This window comes from Orycteropus afer, unplaced genomic scaffold (assembly GCF_000298275.1).
Source record: "Orycteropus afer afer isolate SDZICR_OR568_19922 unplaced genomic scaffold, OryAfe1.0 scaffold00136, whole genome shotgun sequence".
Taxonomy (NCBI): Eukaryota; Metazoa; Chordata; class Mammalia; order Tubulidentata; family Orycteropodidae; genus Orycteropus; species Orycteropus afer.
In genome coordinates this window covers 2,209,821-2,231,582 of record NW_006921723.1, presented here as the reverse complement: position 1 = coordinate 2,231,582, position 21,762 = coordinate 2,209,821, and the positions used below count along the sequence as shown (strand labels likewise).

General features: G+C 52.7%; 1 protein-coding gene across 1 annotated transcript in view; it reads right to left on the bottom strand.

Moving 5' to 3' along the window:
• Window positions 1–1,015: 1,015 nt before the first annotated feature.
• Window positions 1,016–21,762, bottom strand: part of KCNN1 (potassium calcium-activated channel subfamily N member 1) — a 22,484-nt gene continuing 1,737 nt past the window's right edge. Inside the window, exons 3-10 of the mRNA XM_042781592.1 lie at window positions 14,536–14,954; window positions 13,490–13,498; window positions 11,098–11,239; window positions 9,967–10,077; window positions 8,180–8,307; window positions 3,994–4,002; window positions 3,570–3,639; window positions 1,016–1,270 (exon numbers count right to left, since the gene is read on the bottom strand). Of these exons, the coding sequence (XP_042637526.1) occupies window positions 1,016–1,270; window positions 3,570–3,639; window positions 3,994–4,002; window positions 8,180–8,307; window positions 9,967–10,077; window positions 11,098–11,239; window positions 13,490–13,498; window positions 14,536–14,954 (1,143 nt within the window). The remainder of the gene's footprint in view (window positions 1,271–3,569; window positions 3,640–3,993; window positions 4,003–8,179; window positions 8,308–9,966; window positions 10,078–11,097; window positions 11,240–13,489; window positions 13,499–14,535; window positions 14,955–21,762) is intronic.

Sequence of the window (21,762 nt, the reverse complement as noted above, 5' to 3'; positions counted from 1 at the left end):
TTGGCCTTCCCTTTCCCTGTGCCCACTTCTGCCCCCACCCTGCCTCAGCCTGACTCTCCCTGCCCTGAACCTAGCTCGGCCTGGACCCAGCACCCCACACTCAAGGCCCCAGGGGACCTTTCTGGTTTTACATATGTCAGGAACCTTCCTGTCTGCCCACCCCAGCGGAAGTAGTTAACCCCAGGATCCCCCCTATGCTCCCCCTGCTCACAAAGCCCTCCATGGGGTGCCTGTCACCAAGTCCATTTTCTTCACTTTGGCCTGTGGCCCCCAGTTGGGATCCTGGTTTCAACACTCCCCACAGGGTGGCCTCAGGTAGGTGGGTCCAAGGCCCTGTGCCTCAGTTTCCCTATCCTAACCTGGGCGGGTTCTGGCGAAAAGTGTTTGTGGTCATATCCTGTTCCCTGTATACAGCAGGCACTTACTGTGTCCAGGGAATGACCCGATGCTGCCTCTTACCTTCCCCACCAGAATCTGAGACACCGGTGGGCCCCATCAAAGCCAGCAGGCAGACGAGGGAAGGGAGGAGTGTTCCTCAGATGCCTCCTGGGTGCCCGGCTGGAGTGCCTGTCCTCAGGAAGCCATCCCTACTGAGCTTGGGCCTGGACTACCAGGGCTGGGGTCGTGGTAGGGACAGGCTAGGGAGACTCACTGGTCCCCCACACCTGTCCCGGGCCTCTGGGTAAGGACGTCAGCCTCCCAGGAAGTGATGGCACTACCCCCATCCCACTACACTCAATAGGCAGCAACTTGGGTCCTGCTTTATTCAGAATTGGCAAGAACCCCCCTTAGCTGCTCCTCGCCCACCGGGGGCCAGGGGACCGGGGAAGCTCCAGGCCTCCCCCCTGTCCCAGCAGGGTGGAAATGGGAGGCCCAAGGTGGAGCAGGAAGCCTCGCCCACTCAACTGCGGCTTGGTGCTCTCCTGGAGGTGCCGCTGGACAGGTCCCCCTGGGCGGTGTGGAGGCGGCGGCCACACGATGGCCAAGATTTGGGGTCTGGTGGCGGGCAGGACCGTCACCTACAGTCCGAGGGGGCCATGGGCAGCTGCCGGCTGGAGGGGCTCCAGGCAGCCGGGGCCTGGGGCCCAGGGCTGGGCCGGGGCGGCAGGGGCGGTGGCAGTGGGCGTATGGCTTGGGCGACGAGACCTGGCAGGGCCTGCAGGGAGGCAGCCAGTGCATCCAGGCGGCTCTCCAGGGTGGCCAGGCGGCTCTCCAGGTCCTCATGCTGGGCGTGCAGCTCCATCACCAGCTCATACATGACACTCTGGGTCTGTGGGAGGCGGACGGGCGGTGGAGAGTGAGACAGACAGACAGAGATGGATGGTGAGCCTTGGTTGGGGGGGCCCTAAGGGTGCTCCCCGGGGTGGATGTGACCCGAGCTGCCCAAGTGGATCATCTAGTCATATGGCATGCCCTACGCAAGGGTTTGACAGATCCTGGATTGGGGGGAGTCCCCATACATCGAGAAGGGTCTCCCCACTACATAACCTCTAAATAGAAACTCTCCCAGCCCTGCAGGGGGAGCACCCACATCCTAAGGATGGGGTCCTGGCCAAGGCGCTGGTCCTAGTGGGGCAGTGTTGTTATCCCAAGTCCCTGGGAGAAGGTCTGGGGATATGGCTCCAGGTGGGGAACGGCAGGGTGGGGGTAGCAGGCGCTGGGAACTTGGTTGAGTACGAGGAGACCAGGGGAGCCCAGCTGGGTTACAAGCTGCCCCCTCATCCTGCATTTGGGGAGTAGGGAGTTGGGAGTCTGAGTGGGGAGGTGGCTGCCCTGAGGCCTAGCCTCAAGCACAGACCAGGGGCCTGGCCCAGCTCCATCAACACCACCAGCCACAATTACTGTTACAGCTGTGGTTTGGGGCCTCCATCACCTCAACTGCTCCCCACCACCCAACAAATAGGGGCCAGTTTGGAGGGAGAGTGGGAGGTACAGGATCAGGGAGCAGCCCTTGGAGGAGATGCCATTCATTGCCACCAGGTGGCGCAATGATGGCACTCCACAACCGACCAACCACAGTAGGCTTGAAGGGCCAGGCAGGACTCAGGTCTGAGAAAGCCCTCAGCTATGTCCCTGACAAAGAGGTGGTCTAGGAGGCTTCACCCTACCCTGACACCCCATGGACCCAGGAAATCATCCCCTCAACACCCCACTGGGTGGGAAGGAACAGGGACCAGACACCCAGCCCTCTCCCAACCACACCTCACCCAACTGCACAGTGCGGCTGCCCCACCTTTGCTTGGCCATGACCCCCTCCCCTCCTACTAGCCAGCTGATCCCAGTCTGGTGGGCACTTGCTGAGTGTACCCTGAAGGCCCCTCACAGGCCTCTGACCCTCAGCCTGGCCTGTGTCAGGCAGCATAGCCCCGAGAGCCCAAGGGCGACTTCTGGATGCCTGTGCGGCATCCAGCATTGATGGCTCTATTAGGCCCACTCTGAGGTTTAACTTTGTGCAAAAGCAGCTGCCAACATTTAAAAAAAAAAAAACACTTGTTTTTTTAGGTGCTGTTGAGTTGGATCCGACTCACAGGGACTCTGTATACAACAGAAGGAAACACTGCCCGGTCGTGCACTGTCCTCACAATCCTCACTATACCCGAGTCCGTCACTGCAGCCACCGTGTCAATCCATCTGGTTGAGGGCCTTCTCCTTTTTTGTTGACCCTCCACTTTACCAAGCATGATACCTACTCCAGGGAATGGTCCCTTCTGACAACATGACCAAAGTAGGAGAGACGATGTCTGGTCACTCTTGCTTCCAAGGAGCATTCCTGCTGCACTTCTTCCAGGACAGATTTATTCGTCCTTCTGGCAGTCTATGGTACTTTCAGCATTCTTCGCCAACACCACAACTCAAAAGCATCAACTATTCTGTTTTCTTTATTCACTGTCCAGCTTTCACATGCATGTGAGGCAATTGAAAACACCATGGCTCGGGTTAGGTGCACCCTAGTCCCCAAAGTGACATCTTTGCTCTTCAATACTTTAAAGAAGTCTTTTGCAGAAGATATGCCCAGTGTAATACATCATCTGACTGCTGCTTCCACGTGGACCCAAGTAAAATGAAATCCCTGACAACTTCAATCTTTTCTCCATTTATCATGATGCTACTTATTGGTCCAGTTGTGAGGATTTCTGGTTTCTTTATGTTGAGGTATAATTCATACTGAAGGCTGTAGTCTTTAATCTTCATCAGTAGGTGCTTCAAGTCATCTTCACTTTCAGCAAGCAAGGTTATGTTGTCTGCATATCGCAGGCTGTTAACGAGTCTTCCTCCAATCCTGATGCCACGTTCTTCATATAGTCCTTTCTTCGACTATTTGTTCAGCGTCCAGATTGAGTAAGTGTGGTGAAAGGAGGCAACCCTGATGCACACCCTTCCTGATTTTAAACCATGCAGCGTCGCCTTGTTCTGTTAGAACAATAGCCTCCTGGTCTTTGTACAAAGGTGAAAAAAATAACTTACACAGATAGCTTTCTGGAGTCTCTGAGTCTCTAGTCCCAGTGAGTCTGTGTTGCCTGCCTGCCCTGTGCGTGCCGGCACTGCCCCCACCACTGCGGCCAGCTCACCTTGGCCAGGTCAGCTATCGTGTTGGCCTGGTCGTTCAGCTTCCGCTGCTCCATCTTCACACTCCGCAGCCTGGGGGCACACGTGGGTGGGTGGGGTCAGGTGTAGCTCACAGCTGGGGGTGGGGGTCCATCATGCACAATCCCCCTGGGGGTCACCTTGTGGAACATGCAGGGAGGGGTGAGGTGGAGTCGTCAGGGCCCGGCACTATGGCCCCTTTCCTCACCCAGTCAGGCACACTGGGGGCAGTGGGGCCCATGGGAGCAGCTCAGCCACCCCACACAAGACCTTGGGGCCCGATTTAGGACCTCAGACACCCAGCCCCAAGGGGGACCCAGGCCTGGGGTGGATATGAGGCTGCTTGCCTCTGGAAGCCAGGGGTGGTGTGCCCCAAGCTGCCCACCTGAGGCCCTAGAGAACACTTACTTCTGAGCTCTGACAGGACCCGGCGGAGCAGAGAGAAACCACAAGGCAATTTTAACGTCAATGCAGTCAGCAGAGCATGCCAGACCCTGCCCACCTCCCACCCGCACCCCCTGAGGGGTGAGGGTGCCACCCGGCTCCGAGGAGGAGCCCAGCCTTTGAGAGTGTCAGTCCCTTGGAGACACACCTGTCCTCTGCCTCTTCCCCTCAGTAATCCTCCCCTCCCCCATTCCTGACTGGGACAATGGCAGCTGCCCTCAGCCCCATGTCCCCGGAGGGGAGAGGGGATGGGGAGCTGAACCTCATAAGCTCCCATGGGGTGCTGAACACCTGGCCCTTGAGATGGCAGCATTTAGTACAGAAAACAGCCCACACCACCTATTGAGGGGAAAACTGAGGCTCAGAGGGGTAAAACCAGTGGCAGGATTTGAATCCACAGCTGCCCCTCTAGCCTCAGCCCTGGACAGCTGCCCACACGGGAAGGTAATGTGTCCTGCCCCTCCTGCCATCTCTTCTGTAGCTAAAGTGGATCAGGGGACTATTTGAGGACTTGTCCCACATGTCCCAACCTTTACACATCCAAGTTCAGCCCCTGTATCAGTAGGGTGGCAGACACCAGAATGGCTCTCGGTGCCCATCTGATGATCCAGCCCTCGGCCCAGCCCCTGGGGATGCCCAGTGTGGAGAGACAGAGCAGGACACAAACATCCCAGCCCCATAGGTCAAGGCTGGGCAAGAGGAAAGGATGGGGGTTGAGAGCTAGGGGTACCCTAGAGGAGAGAAGAGGCCTGCTAGGAGCCCTGACATGCCCTCCCCTGTGGAAATCCTTCTTGGCTTGTCTGGAAATCCCCAAACCCGTGCGGTGCCCCTTAATCCACCCTCTCAACTCCCCAAACCCAAGCCATGCCCTCAATCCACCCTCTTGGGGACTGTTTCTTTACTGGCTTGTTTATGCAACATTCTCATCATGGGGATTCTCTAGCTCAAGAACCTGCCATAGCTCCCGTGTGCCCCCAGATCAGACCTCCCGTCTCCCTGGTCCTATGCCCATTCCCACCTCCCCACCTCCCCACCTCTGTCCTGTTCATGATCCAAACTACTTTGCATGCTTTCCCATCCCTCAGCTCTCGACCCAAATCCTATCTGCCCTTCAGGCCCTGGATCGAATTTGCTTGATTTTGTCAGCTGTTCTTATGGGGTCACTTTGTGTGTGTGTGTGTGGGGGGTGTAGCAGAAGGAACTAAAGATGAGTGAGAGAGTTTCTGGGGGGACAAAGGGACACAGGTAACTCACAGAGCAGGAGGCTGTCCCGAGACCTGGCTCATCTCCTTGATTCCTACCTGCCCACCTCTCTCATAAAACCTTCTGGAAACATCTCTTGGGGTGAGGTCCAGGGCAAGGCTATGTCTGTGTCCCCCGTGACTGGCACACTGACCATTACAGGGAATACTTGTGAAATGACCAAATGAGCCTATCCAGGGGAAACTGACGCCTGTTTTTAGAAAGTACTCTGGTGATGTAGTGGTTAAGGCATTGGGCTGCTAACCAAAAGGTTGGTGGTTTGAACCCACCAGCAGCTCCATGGCAGAAAGATGAGGCTGTCTGCTTCTGTAAAGATTTACAGCCTTGGAAACCCAATGGGGGCCACTATGAGTCAGAATCAATTCAATAGCAGTGGGTTTTGAGTTTGAGCTATGTGTAAGGCACCTAGTTACCCTATTCTGTTAGAATCTAGAGAGAAGGCATGTTACTTCCTTGGGGTCAGGTGAGGTGGGACTGATAGCCAAGCACAGAGAAGGTAGGTAAGTGGGATGCCAGCCTCTCTCCTTGCTTTTTAGGGGATGGTGGAAGCAAAGGCAGGGAGTAGGTGTGCAGGGCGCTATGCTTTACCAAGCACTGCTCTGTGCTGGGGACCATGCCAGGCATATTCTACATTGTCACATTTAAGCCTCCCCACAGTTCTATGAAGTGTTATTATTATTAGAAATAAACAGGGTGGGATGGTTATGTTTGTGTGTCAACTTGGCTGGGCCTGGTTGAGTGGCTGGGCAGCTGGTGGTAGTTATTCCCCATGATGAGACTGGCAATCAACTCCATGGTGAGATCTACCACAAGCAGATGAGTAGCAGCCTTTGGGATGTGGTGTGCTTCCTGTATATAAGGAGAAGCCTTGGTGATAGTCTCTAGTCTATGGCACGCTTGGACCCTGAATGTAGCCGTGTCATTGCTCAGGAGCCTGCTATGCTCTGCCGACCTTGGGACTTACAATGGACTTAAGTTAATGGCCTGCCATGTGGATTGGTAACATCGGGACTGTGCCTTTTCACTTGTCCACCTTGGGGCTTCTCAGCCTCAGCAGCCAGCGGCTGTCTGAGTGAAGAAACGCCTCTAGCTCCAGTGGGCTGGGAGAAGGAGGCAGAGCTGGACCCGAAGGTTGAGGGGCTTTCACCCAGACCCTAGAGCCTGGCACTTTGCACTTGGACTTAAAGCCTCCAAATTGTAAGAATAAACTCCTGTGTCTTAAGGCCATCCCATTTGTGGTATATTTCTTTCAGAGAGGCACTAGGTAACCAGAACACAAGGCTTTGAATTAGTTCAGCCCAGTTCAATCATGGCCGACGAAGCAACACTGGAATGGATCCCAAGTTTTAAAATGTGGGTGAACTGGAATGTTAACCAGAACAGAAAAAAATTAGCTGAAGCCCTGCTAGAAATTTCATCTTAGAAAATAAGGGTAGCATGCATGTTGCATGGCAACCAATTCTCTTGACTGAGTTGAAAACAGTAGTGCCCAGCTCAAAGATGGCGGCTGAACACACTGCTTTGAATGTCTGTCGCTCTCCAACAGTCCTGGCAGTAATCCAATCTCCTGCATCAGGCTCCTGAAAGGGCTCATTATGCCGTTTGCCAGTCTCCCATCCCAGGGCTCCGACCCATAATTCTTTCTGTCCCAGTTACCATTCCCAATCATCCAGATTTTAAAAAATGTGGGTCTATTCCCGTTTTGCTTCATCAGCCATGACTGAACCAGTTCAAACTGGTTTGAAGCCCTGGAAATAAATCCGATTATAATAGCAAATACAATAAACACAAATAGACTAAACTGTCTATTTAAAAGAGGTTAAGGAAACTTTTGGGACTGTAGTGATAATTTCACAGGTGTAATCTTGTTACAACATATCATCTGTTCAGTTTACGGAATGTCAGTTATACTTTGATAAAGCTGATTTCTTTAAAAAGACAAAGATCATCAAATAGGATTTTAAGAAATCCAGCTGGCTGAGCTGATTCTCCTCATGTGGTCAGGCCCCTTTACTGTCTGATGCCCCAAAGCCAGGGACCCTAGGCTCCTGTCCCAGCTGCTCTCTCCCAACTCAGCCTCCCACCTCCACCACTTAAATAGGGTCCTCCTGGCATCCCAAAACCCAAACCAAACTCAAACTCACTGTCATTGAGTTGATCCTGCTCATAGTGACCCCTATTGGCTTTCCAAGGCTGTATATAAATCTTTACGGAAGCAAACTGCCTCATATTTTTCCCCGGAGCAGCTGGTGGGTTTGAACCAACAACTTTTTGGTTAGCAGCCAAACGCCTTAACCACTACATCACCAGAGCTCCTTCCTGGCATCCTAGTGCCTACTATATAACCGGTGTCTGGTGTGGCTCAGAGAGTGGGATTTTAAAAAGCCCCTAAAGTGACCCCAATGAATAGCCAAGGTGGAGACCCCTTTGATTACATGATTCTCAGGACAAAGGGGCAACTCAGGAAATTAGTAATTTCTAATTATCCCACATGATCACATGGGTCAGGTCACAAATTAATGCTGGCTCCCTGGCAGCCAAAGCAAAAAGGGAAGATGCTTCATAATCCAAGAGGTAACAACCATCCTGGTTACTCCACAGAATAAAATAGGCTGTGTCCCTTAGGTTGGGTGGTTTCCATGACTAATTCTAGGCTACTGCGCTAGGCCTCCCTCTGACCAAAAACCTGGCCGGCCTGGACCCCGGCTTCATCATTTCCCAGCACCAATGCTACAGGTCCCAACCACGTGCCCACCTGGCCTAGGGCCGCCATGATGGGACCACACTGAGCTGCCTGGCCTGGTTCGTGGCCTCCTCTCGAGGCCAAGGCAGGCTGCCTCCATGCCAGGAGGACACAGAAACGTGAGTGGGAAAGGGCAGGACTTACTGATGGATGGCTTGGAGGAACTTACGCTGGTGTTTCCGAACCCGGGCGTGATCTGGCTTCTTCACCAGCCTGGTGTTTTTGTAGATGAGCCACGTCTCCCTGAGAACGTTAGCAGCGGCGTTTTTCACCTGTGGCCGGAAAACAAAGAGTTCTTCAGGACAGGCATTATACTGGCTTAGTGTTCCCCCGAAATTCATGGGCAGCCAGAATCTCAAAGTGTGAACTTAGGTGGAAATAGGGTCTTTACAGACATAAGTAGCTAAGATGAGATCCGAGTGGATTAGGGGGCCCTAGGTTCTTGGGTGGCACAAACAGTTTGTGCTTGATAACTCGCCTAAAGGTTGGCGCTTGGAACATCCCCAGAGGCACTGTGGAGGAAAGGCCTGGTGACCTGCTGGTATAAGTATCACAGCCAAGACAACCCCGTGCAGCAGTTCCACTCTGTGACCCGGGGTCACCATGAGCCGGAAACGACTTGACAGCAGAGGGTTTGGTTTTGGTTTTGGTTCTAAGCCCAATGACTGGTGTCCTTCATAAGATGGCCATGTGATGACGGGGCAGAGATTGCAGTGGTGCTGCCAGAAGCCAGGGTGGCTGGGAGTCCCTGCATCGAGGAGAGAGGCACAGAGCAGCTTCTCCCTCCGAGACTCCCAAAGGCGCCCACCTTCCTGGTGCCTGGTGTGTGTGCTTCCCGGGGCTGCTGGGAGGAAGTACTGCTAGCTGGGTGGTTTATTAGAATAGAAGTGTACTCTCTCTCTCATGCTCTGGAGGCCAGAAGTCCACGTTCAGGGTGTCAGCAGGGCGTGCTCTGAAGGATCTAGGGAAAGGTCCCTATTGTCTCTCCCAGCTTCTGGTAGCCCCAGGCATTCCTTGGCTCGTAGCTACAGCATCACTCTAACTTCACATATAGGGGGTTCCCTCTGTCTGTCTCTCTGTGTCTCTTCTCTTTTATAAGGATACCACTCAGATGGGATCAGGACCCCTTCCTCCAGTATGACCTCATGTTAACCTAACTGATCACATCTTCAAAGACTCTACTTCCAAACAAGGTCATGTTCACAGGGACCAGGCATGAGGACCTCATATCTTTATAGTGAACACGATTCAACCTATACACAAGTCAATTCTGACGCACAGCAACCCCATAGGACAGAGTAGACCTGCCTCAAAGCTGTAGTCTTTACGCAAGCAGACCGCCACACTTTCCCCCCTGGAATGGCTGGTGGGTTCAAACTGCTGACCTTTTGGTTAGCAGCTGACCACTTCACCACTGTGCCACCTGGGCTCCTTATTCAATCCACAACACCTTGATTTTTAATTCCTAGCCCCCAGAACTGTGAGAAGAAATTTCTATTATCTTAAGCCACCCAGTACATGTGGCAATTTGTTACAGCAGCTCAAGGAAATTAATATATTAGTGAACTTCAGAAAGCTCCAGAAACTCCTAGAAAGTCCCAAGACTGTGCAGGCTGGGCTGTGTCTGAATACCCACATCTGTGAGGCAGTGGGTTTCTGAAATGCTTACATTGGCTCACCACGGGCTGAGCCTCCTCCAGGTGTTGTAAATAAGAACACTGTGACCCTGCCCACACAATCATTTTGTATATGGAGAAACTGAGACAGGGGCCCTGGAGTCTGTGCTCCTCGCTAGGGGCCATTCTTTGACATTTCAGGCTCCCCTGGAGGTGCCAGGCCATCTCTGTGTCCTTCTGTGTGTGGCACAGGTGTGCCCAGTGTGTTCAGCGGGAAGGGGGCACTGCCCACCCCCCGGGCGAGGAGCTGCTTACCCGCTTGGTGAGCTGCGTGTCCATCATGAAGTTGTGGACGTGTTTCTCGGCCTTGGTTAGCTCCAACTTCCTGGCCACCACGGCCACCACGAGCGCTGTGCAGCCAGCCCCCTGCGGGCAAAGGGTGGTGGCACATTGGGATCTGGCCCTGATGTCCTCCCAGGCCACAGGCAGGACAACTCCAGAAAGCCTTCCCTGATTCCAACCTACATCGAGCCCTCTGTTATGAACTGAACTGTATCTCCAGAAAATATGTGCTGTAAATCCTAACCCTTCAACTTATGATTAGGAGTCCTGATAGTGCAGTGGTTAAGCACTTCGCTGCTAACCGAAAGGTTGATGGTTCAAATCAACCAGCCGCTCCATGGGAGGGAGATGTGGCAACTGCTTCTGTTAAGATCACAGCCTTGGAAACCCTGTGGGACAGATCTACTCTGTCCTAAAGGGTTGCTATGAGTTGGAATCGACTCAACGGCAGCAGGTTTTGTACCTGTAGATAAGGAGTTCTCGTAGCATAGTGGTTAATGCTCGGACACCAAACAAAACATTGGTGGTTCGAACTCACCCAGCGGCTCTGAGGGGAGAGAAGGCCTAGCTCCCATAAAAACTAAATCAAAATCCAAACTCACTGCCGTTGCCTTTTGGTAGCAGATTGCCAGACCTGTCTTCTGAGTGCCTTTGGGTGGACTCAAACCACCAACCTCTCAGCCAGTAGTTACATGTTTAACTGTCTGCCCCACGTGAGGTTACCATGAGTCAGAACTGAACTGATGGCAACTAAAACAACAATGTAGACATGGAACCAAGTGAGAACAAACACTGGAAAGGCAGATGCCACGATGAGGTCACCAAGGACGTGAGGAACACTGGGGCTATGGAAGCTGAGACCAGGACTGTTCCCTAAGCTGACAGAGAGAGCCTTCCCCTAGAGTCAGTGCCTTAGAAACGTGGATTTTAGCTTCCTGAACTGTGAGAAAATACATTTATGTTTATTAAAGCTCCCCCCTTTGTGATACTTCCGTAGCAGCAGCTCTAGGAGACTAAGATACCCACGTGCCTATCACACGGGGGACTCCCCTCTGCTGAGCACTCACAGCCCCACCCCACTTAGCGTCCCCGAAGCACCCTTACCATGATGCCAGTGAGCAGGCACACACCCTTCCCACAGTAGGTGTGGGGCACCATGTCACCGTAGCCGATGGAGAGGAAGGTGATGGAGATGAGCCACATGGCGCCCAGGAAGTTGCTGGTCACCTCCTGCTTGTCATGATACCTGGGGGATCCAGAGAGGGTGTGATCAGTTCATGCTGGTTCCTGCCTTCATCATACCCCACCCCCAGGGCTGGGGCCAGGACAGCAGGACCCCAAGTCCACCTCATGGGGTTGGGCTGTGACCATGGGGAGTGGACCAGTCTGGGTATCGAGGTGAGAAAGGGCACTGCAGGGGATAGTGAGGTGGCTGGTCCAAGGGCAGCCTTCTCTCGTGCAGCCCCACAGTCCTGGGGCACCCACACCCTCCTCCCCAACATCCCTCCCACCCTCTCCCTCTCCCTCTCCCTCTGCCTGACCCCCAAGCTGCTGCCCCAGACATCCACCCTCCCTGGCCCTGGTTATGGGGCAGAGGAGCCTGGATGCGGGTACCCACAATCCCTCTGCACAGAGAGACACACACAGACAACAAGGGGACACAGGTGGCCAGAGGCACCAGAAGCAGCAGGGAGTGAAGGTAAAGGCAAGGAGGATTCCAATGAGACACCAGGAAGGACTTCCCAGCCAGGGAGGTCCAGAGGGAGGAGGATGTGGGGAGGCAGAGGCCGGAGGATTGCACCCAGGAGTTGGGGAAGAAGGCAGCCAGGATGCATGGCACCCTCAGTGCCCCAACCCCGGCCTGTGGGTCAGATGGGGGTACAGATCCCCCTGTACTAGGAGAAGCCTGGGGCTCCACTTTTGAGAACAAGTGAGCAAGACCCAAAGCTCGAGGGCAAGTGACTTCGTCCTGGCCACGTTGGTGGCTCCCCTCTGCCGAACTCTCACAGTCCCAGCCCCATTTAGCGTCCCCCTCTTGGGACCCCGCCCAGTCTGAGCTGGCTCTAGGGGTGGCTGGAGGGTCTGTTCTAGACTGGCCCCCAGCCTGCAAAGGCCCCTTGGCAGCCATCAGGGGAGGCCCAGAGCATTTGGCTGGGGGAGGTTAGGGAATATGTGACCCCTTGGCCAGCAGAGACCACCCTTGGGGGTCAGGGTCAGAGAACAATGGTGGGGGACATGGAAGAGGCAGGGAGAACTGGATGGGAGGAGAGTTGCTCCAACAGAGCAGGTGACAGCTTCGCCTATGGCCCCAGGGCTGGGCTGGGGCCGGGGGCTCAAGATAGGGCAGAGACAGGTGGCCCTAATACCAGGTGGAAGCCCCCTAGCTGGTCTGTTATTTGTGAGGGGTCCCACCTCTAGGGGAGTCAGTTGCCATTATTGGTCCTCCAGCCTGGGCTTCTAGGCCACTTGCTGGTGGTAGGGGGTGGCCCAGAGAGTGACTGTCATTTGACACTAAGGCCCGAGCTCTGGTGGGTGCTGCCCAGGGGCTAGAGGGGGGCATGCAGGAGGCAGGGGCAGCATGGGGCAAGAACTGCAGGGGCAGAGCGAGGCAGGTGGGGCTTCAAGCATCACGGGGGTCAGAATTTAGGATTGGCTGCCCGCCGTCCCTGCCTGTGCCCACCAATGCAATGGCCTGGCCTGGAACCGCTGTGATGCTCTACAAGTGTGGCCCCAGTCCCGACCCACCCTAACAGTGGGGGGGGAGGACACCCAGAGGTCCAAGGAGACCCCATGACTCCTAGACCCTATGCCTTGATCCCAGGAGGAGTGGGGTCCTCCGCCTGTGAGCCCAACATCCGGTGGAGGGGAGTCTGCAGGAGGGGCTGAATGGGTCCAACCCAGGGACCCCTAGGAACCTCAATTCCAGCACCACCTGCCTCAGGCCCTTCCCAAGTGAGACTTTCTCTCCTCAAGCTACCCCTGCAGGCCAGCTGGGCCCCTGCCTCTCCTGGGGCCCCTGGGGGGGACAGTCCCAGGAATAAGCTTCCAGGGAAGCCCCCTTGCTTTTCTCCAAGTTCCAGTTGCCTCATCTGTGAGCTGGGTCTGCTCAGAACCAACTGCAAAGGGTCCTGAAGGCAGGCCAGTCTCACCCACCCTTGACCCCCTTCATATGCAGGAGGCAACCCAGGACCCCCAAGTCAGCTGCCCCAGCAAAGCCTGAGCCATTTCGAATATGCCGATTCCGCCCTCCTCCCACCCCATATCCCTCTGAAGCTCAGTGAGATACACAGCGCCCAGGGCAGCCTACCTCCGTCCAGGCCAAGGCTCCAGACCTGGGCTCAGCATGCTGGGGGTTCCCCTCAGTCCCCAGCCTCAGGTGGCTCCCAGCTCAGCCCTGCCTCCTGTCCCTGTCCCCTGCTGTGGCAGCTAATCTTAAATTCCTGGCAGACAGGTGGGCGGCGGTGGCAGGTCTGCACATGGCTAAGGTAGGACTCACATGTTTTCCCTATGTCCATGGTGGCAGGGGAGAAGGAGAGCAGGTTACACGTGGGGGCAGGAAGGGTGTGTCCCCATTCCTGCAGCTCCTGCTGCTGCTCAGGCCAGAGGTTGCTCCCCAGAGTGGAGGGGCCGGGATGGGGGGCATGAGACCTTAGAGGGTAGGGGAGGAAGGACTAGGTCCCAGAGGGGAGACCAGGGAAAGGGGTAGGAAGTGGCTAGGGACACAGAGCTGGAGGCCCAGGGAAACAAAAATAATGGTCCCAGGGTACCCAAGGTCATGGGCTAGGTATAGGGGTCACAGTGGTCATGGGATCAGGGACATGGAAGAGATGGCCAGGGGAGCCTCAACACAAGGTTGTCAAGGTCATGGACTGGGCAGGAGGTCACAGAGGGACTTGAGGTCAGGGACATGGAAGTGATGGTTGGGAGCCCCAGGTCTCCAAGGTCATGGGCTGGGCAGGGGTTCACAGAGGGCTGTGAGTCAGGGAGACAAAAGCAATGCTTGGGGTTACCCCAGGGTTACCCAGATCATGGGCTGGACAGGGGGGGTCACTGGGTTCCTGGGATCGAGAAGGTTGAAGTGATGGCTCCAGGGTCCCTGAGGTCATAGATGGACACAAGGGTCACTGGTGTCCTGGGGTCAGGGAAATGGAACAATGTCCAGGGAGTCCCAGGATCTCAGAAGTCATGGGGGTCAGGGACCTGGAAGCAACGGTTCAGGGTTCCTAAGGTCATGGGCTGATCAAGGCATGGGGGACCCCAGAAAGTCCTTGGGTCAGGGAGATGGAGCCATGGTCAGGGAGCCCCAGCCCAGGATCCCTGAGGTCCTGGGCTGCACATGGGTGTCCAGGATCCCAGGTCAGGAAGACAAAGTGGTGGCTGGGGAGCCCCATGTCCCTAAGGTTGTAGGCTGGACACAGGATCACAGCGGTCCTGGGTCAGGGGGACAGACAATGGCCAGGGCAGCCCCGAGCCCCCGAAGTCACGGATGCACATGAAGTCCCTGGGGCCCAGTGCCAGGGGACCGGAGCGGCCGTGACACACCTCTCGCAGACGCGCACGGTCCAGGCAGCAACAACCCAGGACGAGATGCTGAAGACGAGCAGCACGGTGCCGGGGCAGATGGTCATGAGGGTCTTCATGACGAAGCGCGTGTTGAAGGTGACCTTGTTGAGCGCGCCGATGCTGCGGCTGGAGGCGTCCGTGAAGATCTTGCTGTGCAGCAGCATGACGCGACCCAGCAGGTAGAGACGCAGGAACATGGGGATGGACAGCAGCACGTCCACGTCCGCCTCAGCCTCCGACGGTGCGTACGTGAAGGCCAGCCGCGCTGTCCACGTGAAGCGGTAGTGGCCAGGCACTGGGTGCACGGCACACACCACCAGCTCCAGAGAGATGAGCAGCACCCGCTCACACGTCATCGCGATACGCCAGTCGTCCGCCCCGTTGTCCACCATGAACAGCTGTGGGGGCCAGGTGGGGGCGGCAGGTGGGTCTCAGTTCCACTGTCCCCAAGTGTGACTGCAGCCCAAACCCTTCCCAGCTCACTTTCTCGAAAGTGTGAAACTTCCTAGTTCTCAACGTCGGTCACAATTCCAACTTAAAAGCACTGGATAGGGTGGCCTCAAACCATTCAATTATGACCCAGCAATTCCGCTCCTGGGGATGTGCCCAAGAGAAATGAAAACATACATTTATACAGAAATGTGTGCTTCCACATCCACTGCGCCACTATTCACAATGGCCCCCCTGTAATGGATTGAATTGTGTTCTCCAAAAATAAATGTTGTAAATCCTAACCCCTATACCTGTGGGGAAAGGAGCTCTGGTGGCACAGTGCCTAAGGCATTTGACTGCTAACCAGAAGGTTGGCGGTTCAAACCCACCAGCTGCTTCACGGAAGGAAGGTGAAACAATCTACTTCTGCAAAGATTTATCACCTCAGAAACCCAGTGGGGGTCACTGTAAGTCTGAATCAACTCCGTGGCAGTGAGTTTGTTTGTCTGTATACCTGTGGAAAGTCCCTGGGTAGTGCAAACAGTTAAACCCTTAGGTGCTAACCAAAAGCCTGGTGATTCGAACCCCCCCAGAGATGCTTCACAGGACAGGCCTGGTGGTCTGCTTCTGAAAGGTCACAGCCTTCTGAAAGGTCACTAAGGAACAGTTCTACTCTGCACACATGGAGTCACTTGGTTGGAATTCATGCAACAGCAACTAACAAAAACAACAATACCTGTGCACGTAATCATAATCCCATTTGAGAATAGAGTTTTCTTTGTTATGTTAATGTGGCCTTATCAGTGTAGAGTGTTGTGATAATTGGAGCTGTGTATCAACTTGGCTGGACCACAATTCTGTGTGGTTTAAGCTGTTGTGATGTGGTTATTCCCATGATGGGATCAGACGACTGTTTTGAGCAGCCAATCCATTGAAAGGGAGTTTCCCTAGAGGTGAGGCCTGCTTCCAGTATATTTATGGACATCCTGGAAAAAGAGACACTCTTCTGTGGACTGGAATCCTGTTGTGCTGCCTACAACTGCCCATGAGAGAACAATTCACTATTCAGCCTGGAGATCTTGGATTCGTCATTCTTTGGAGTCAACAGCTGGTATACTGCCTGCCAACCTTGAGCTTGTCAGCCCCTGCAGCTGTGTGAGTCAGGAAAAGCCTCCAGCTTGACGTTTGATCCAAGAACTTCTGGACTTGCCATCTTCTATAAGTGTGTGAGCCATTTTCCTAAGATAAATTTCTCTTTCTCTATATATATAAGCTTTACTGGTTTGTTTCTCTAGAGAACCCAGTCTAACACATTGGGTACCGAGAGTGGTTCTAGAGAGACAAAATCAAAAGGATGGGCTTCCTAAATTGGTTCTCCAATGTGATTAATCTTAAAGGCACAAGGTAACCAGAACAGGTGTGTTTTAAAGGTAACTACCTTTGAGGAGTAAAAGCAGAAGATTAGCACAGAGACAAGCCAGCACAAAAGGGGGTGACAGATGCCACAAAGAGATCACCTAGGAGCCAAGGAAGAGAAGCTGAAGGGGCAAGGACCTTTCCCCAGGGCTAAGAGACAGCCTTTCCCAAGAGCTGGTGCCCTAAATTCAGACTTCTAGACTCCTGAACTGTAAGAAAATAAATTTCTATTTATTAATGCCACCCACCTATTTCTATTGTAGCACCTCTAGAGAGCTAAGACACCCGGTAACACTAAATAACTAAAAAGGCTGGCTTTTGCAAGAGAAATCAGAAACAGAATTCGGGATTCCCTAGGCCACTACATTAGCCACAACTGAAACTTAAAAGTACTGGTGTTTAACCTCCAGTGGTTCAACACAGAGTAACTCTGTGACCCAGCAATTCCGCTCCTAGGTTTATGCCCAAGTTCATGCTCAGGAGGAAGGTTAGGTTTGGTTTATGCCAAAATGAAAACATACATTCACACACAGCTGTTTATAGGAGCACTGTTCACAACAGCCAAAAGGTGAAACAACCAAGTGTCCATTAATGGATGAATGGATAAACACAATGTGTTCTTTCCACACACTGGAATATTATTCAGCCATAAAGAAAAATGAAGTCCTGATACATGCAACAACATGGATGAACCCTGAAACCATCATGCTGAGTGAAATAAGCCAGACACAAAAGACCACATATTGTATGGTCTCACTTATATGTAAATGCATAGAGATGGGCTCTGGTGGCATAGTGCTCACCAGAAGGCTGGCGGTTCAAACCCACCAGCCACTCCTCAGGAGGAAGGTTGGGCAATCTACTTCTGTAGTGATACCCCTCGGAAAGCCAAGGAGGGGTCACTATGAGTCAGATCCGGCAGGTGGCAGTGCGGTTTTGTTTTGTTTTGTTGGTTTTTAGGACTTGAGGGCTGGGAAGAGGGCCAGTAGTGCTTCTACGGTAGAACTCTCACCTCACCTCTATGCCAAAGACCTAGGTTTGATTCCTGGCCGGCGCATCTTGTGCACAGTCAACACCCACCTGTCAGCAGAAGCTTGTGTGATGCTAAGCAGGTTTCAGCAGTGTTTCTAGACTAAGATGAGCTAGGAAGCAAGGCCTGGCAATCTACTTCTGAAAGTCAGCCAGGGAAAACCCTATGGATCACAGCAGTCTGGTCCACAGCCAAACATGGGGACGGCACAGGTCCAGGCAGTATTTCAGCCCATTGTGCACGGGGTCTCCATGAGCCAGGTGCCAACTCCACTGCCACTAACAACAACTAGGGCTTGAGGGCAGGGGAAATGGGGAGTGACTGTTAATGGGTACAAGGTTTCCTGTTGGGGTGATGAGAATGTTTTGGAACTAGGTAGAGGTGGTGGTTACACAACACTGCAAATTACTAAATGCCACTGAATTATTCACTTTAAGATGGCTGATTTTATGCTGTATAAATTTTACCAAAATTAAAAAGAAAAAAAACCCACTGGGCAAGGTAAACCGAGGCCAGGGTAAGATCTCTGAAACAGGCACACCAGAAGATGCCTGGGATGATGGCTGTCCCACAGTGATTACTGCTTCCTGATGCGGGACCTGGGGAATGCTTGCTGTCTTCACTGGACTTTCCCATTCTGCCTGAATGTGTGTATGTTGTTGTTGTTCATTGCCGTTGAGTTGCCTCCAATGCATGATGACCCCACGTGTGCAGAGCAGAATTACTCCATGGTGTTTCCAAGACTGTGATCCTTCAGAAGCGGGCTTCCAGGTCTTTCTTTCAAAGCACTTCTGGTCAGTTAGAACCGCCAACCTTTTGGCTAGCAGTTGAACACTCAACCATTTGTACCATGCAGGGACTAAGGCACATTTATCAAATTTGTCTTTTTCAAGTGTCATTTTAAAATGAGTAATAATACAAGAATTCTAAAATAAGAAAAAAGGGGCAAAAAAAAAACCACTTCCTTAAAATGTCGTGACTACGAAAGATTGGTGATTACCATGGGATGGGGGAGGGGGGAACGGGGAGTGGAAAAAAAATGTCACTCCGGCCTTTCATTATACTGGCAGGTTTTGCCCACGCAGCTGCGTGATCTACACATGGGCAGCCTGCCGGGGTGGTGGTGGGGAGTCCCTGCTCCCCTTGGGCCTTGATTGGGGGGGCCCAGTGGTGTTCAGGGTGGGTGGGACTAGGGCAAGACAAGTGGGGCATCAGAAAAAATCCTCCTTATCAGCAGGAATGCCTGAAGGAGTGGTATGAGAGACTGAGGCAAAAGGAAGAATCAAGAATTTGATGCTGTCTTTATTTAAAATGCTGATTTTTGGCTCACCATAGATTTTTCGGCATTTGTTCCAATATTTGAAAAGACTGCATTTAAATAGTACTTATTTCGATGACTGGCTTCTTGGCGCCCCCTGAGATTCTGTGCCCGCAGTAAGTGCCTCACTCGCCTACCCCAGTTCTGTCCCTGACCAGGCCCTGATGTGCAGAAAGGCTGAGGGGCTTATGCATTTGCCAAGAGGGGGCTACCCGACCCCTCAGAAGGACTGCTTGGTGGCTTCTGTTTGTTTGTTTATAGGTTTATGGAGATGTAATTCACTGATCATATCGCTCACCGATTTAAAGCCTACGATTCAGTGCGTTTTAGTATAGTCACAAAGTTAGGCCACCACCGTCTTTGTCTAGTTTTAGAACTTTCTCATCACTCTAAAAGGAGACTTTGCACCCGTAACAGTCACTCCCCATTTTCCACTTCCCTAAGCCCTGTTGTGGGAGCTCTGGTAGCGTAGTGCCTAAAGCATTTGACTGCTGACCAGAAGGCTGGTGGTTCAAACCCACCAGCCACTCCTCAGAAGGAAGATGGGGCAATCTACCTCCATAGTGATACTGCCTCGGAGACCCAAGGAGGGGTTGCTATGAGTCGGGTCCAACTCGATGGCACATAACAACAACACAACAACAAGTCCTGTTGTAGGAGTTCTGGTGGTGCAGTGGCTAAGGCATTCAGCTGCTAACCAATAGGTCAAGAGTTTGAATGCACCAGCCGCTTCACAGGAGAAAGATGAAGGAGTCTGCTTCCATAAAGATTTATAGCTTTGGAAATCCTGCAGGGCAGTTCTACTCTGTCCTATAGAGTCACTATGAGTCAGAATCGACTCAATGGTGCTGGGTTTGGTTTTTTGGGTTTAAGCCCTGTTGCTGATGTTAGGTGCCATCGGGTCAAATCTGACTCAAAGTGACCTTATATGACAGAGGAGAGGTGGCCCATAGGGTTTCCCAGGCTGTAATCTTTATGGAAGCAGATCTCCAGCTCTTTTTTCACTCAAACCCACTGGTGGGTTTGAACTGCCAACCTTTAGGTTAGCAGTTGAGTGCCCCAAGCCCTCCAAAAAACACCCAAAGTCACTGCCGTCGAGTCGGCCCCAACTCACAGCGACCCCTCCTTGGGTTTCCAAGGTGGTATCTCTACGGAAGTAGATTGCCCAGTCTTCCTTCCAAGGAATGGCTGGTGGGTCTGAACTGCCAGCCTTCTGGTTAGGAGTCAAATGTCTTAGGTACTACACCACCAGAACTCCTGCCCCAAGCCATAGGCAACCACTAATCTATTTCTGTCTTTATAGATTTGTCTGCTCTGAAGTTTCATAGAAGTGGAATCACACGATATGGGCCCTTGTGTCTGGCTTCCCTCACTGTGCATGTTTTCTCAGTTTGTCCACAGTGTAGCAGTGACAGTGCTTGGTTCCATTTTGTGGCTTGTCATGGATTGAACTGTATTTCCCAAAAGATATGTTGAAGTCCTAATGCCTATGAATGTGACCTTGTCTGCAAATAGAAAGACAGTCTTTCTTTGAAGATGTTAGCAGTTAATTTAATGAGGTCACACCAAGTGTGGTAGGTCGTGATCCCTTCTGAGTGGTGTCTTAGAAGAATGGACGTAGAAACAGAGTCACACATGGGGAAGACAAATCCCATGTGAAAACCAGAACAACAGTTGCTGTCAAGGTAATTCCAACTCACGCTGAGCCCATGTGCACAGAGTAGAACTGCCCAGAGGGTCTGGGAGCAGAGCGTCAGGCCCTTCTTCCAAGGCACCTCACCGCAGCTAGATTCGAACCCCCAACCTTTTAGTTAGTAGTCGAACACTTAACCATTTAGGCCACACAGGGCCTGGTACAGCATATGAAGATGCACATAAAAGCAGCCAAGGAATCCAAGAAATGCTTGGGATTAACTTGATGGCAACTTGTTCTTTTGGTTTTCACACAGTATTACACAGCAGAGTAATACTCCAGTGTGTGGACAGAGCACGTCGTATTTAGCATTCATCCCTCAGTGGATACTAGGGTTGTTTCCACCTTTGGACTACTGTGAGCAGTGCTGCTATGAACATGAATGTACATGGGCCTGTGTTTTCAGTTCTTTTAGGCAGATAACTAATTCTGAGTAACTCAGAGCTTAATTGCCCGAGGAGCCACCAGGCTATTTTCCACAGTGGCCGCCCCTTCAAAATGACTTGCCTTCTAGCTCATGGTCACTGCTCCCTCCCAGCCTGACTCATGATGCCCTTCTGTGGGTCAGGGACCCCCAATGGACTTGTAGATGCATGCATACGACCCCTTGGACATGTCTATATCCTGTCTCCCTGCCACACTGTGGTTCCCCAAGGTCAGAAGGCAGCTCTGATACCCCGTGCCTTCTGTATCTCTGAGCTGGCCCTGGCTAACGTCTTGCTCGTGGTGGGCACGATGTAAGCTGGCATCTCACCACAGCCCAGCTTGATCTTCATTAAACTCGAAAACAGTAGACAGCTTTCCTGGTGTACACTAAACCCTTCCAACCACGGGGTCCAATCAAACATGAAAAGGAACCTGACTGCTACAAATGCTGGTTGTCATAGCTGCAAAACCTCAGAAGACCCCCAAGAAGCCCAGGTGTGGACAGAACTCAGCAAACTGCTGTTGGCCAGGTAAGCCAGCTCAAGCTTGGGGCTCTCCCATCACCTGTTCTCTTTATTGAATAACCAATGAAAATTCAAACCCAGATGTTCATCCCAAGGCAATTTGTAGTTGTTCTTACTTGCTATCAAGTTGATGCCAATTCAGGGTGACCTCATGCAGAGTAGAACTGTGCTCCACAGGACTTTTAAGGGTGTGACCTTGTGGAAGCCAGGCCTGTCTTCCCAGGTGCCTCTGGGTATGTTCGAGTCACCAACCTTTCAGCTAGAAGTCAAGTGCTTAACCATTTGTGCCACCCAGGGACCCCCTCCTCAAGGAAATTCAGAGGGACCCAGAGTATGTGTCTCTGTGGTTTTTTTTTTTTTTTTTAAG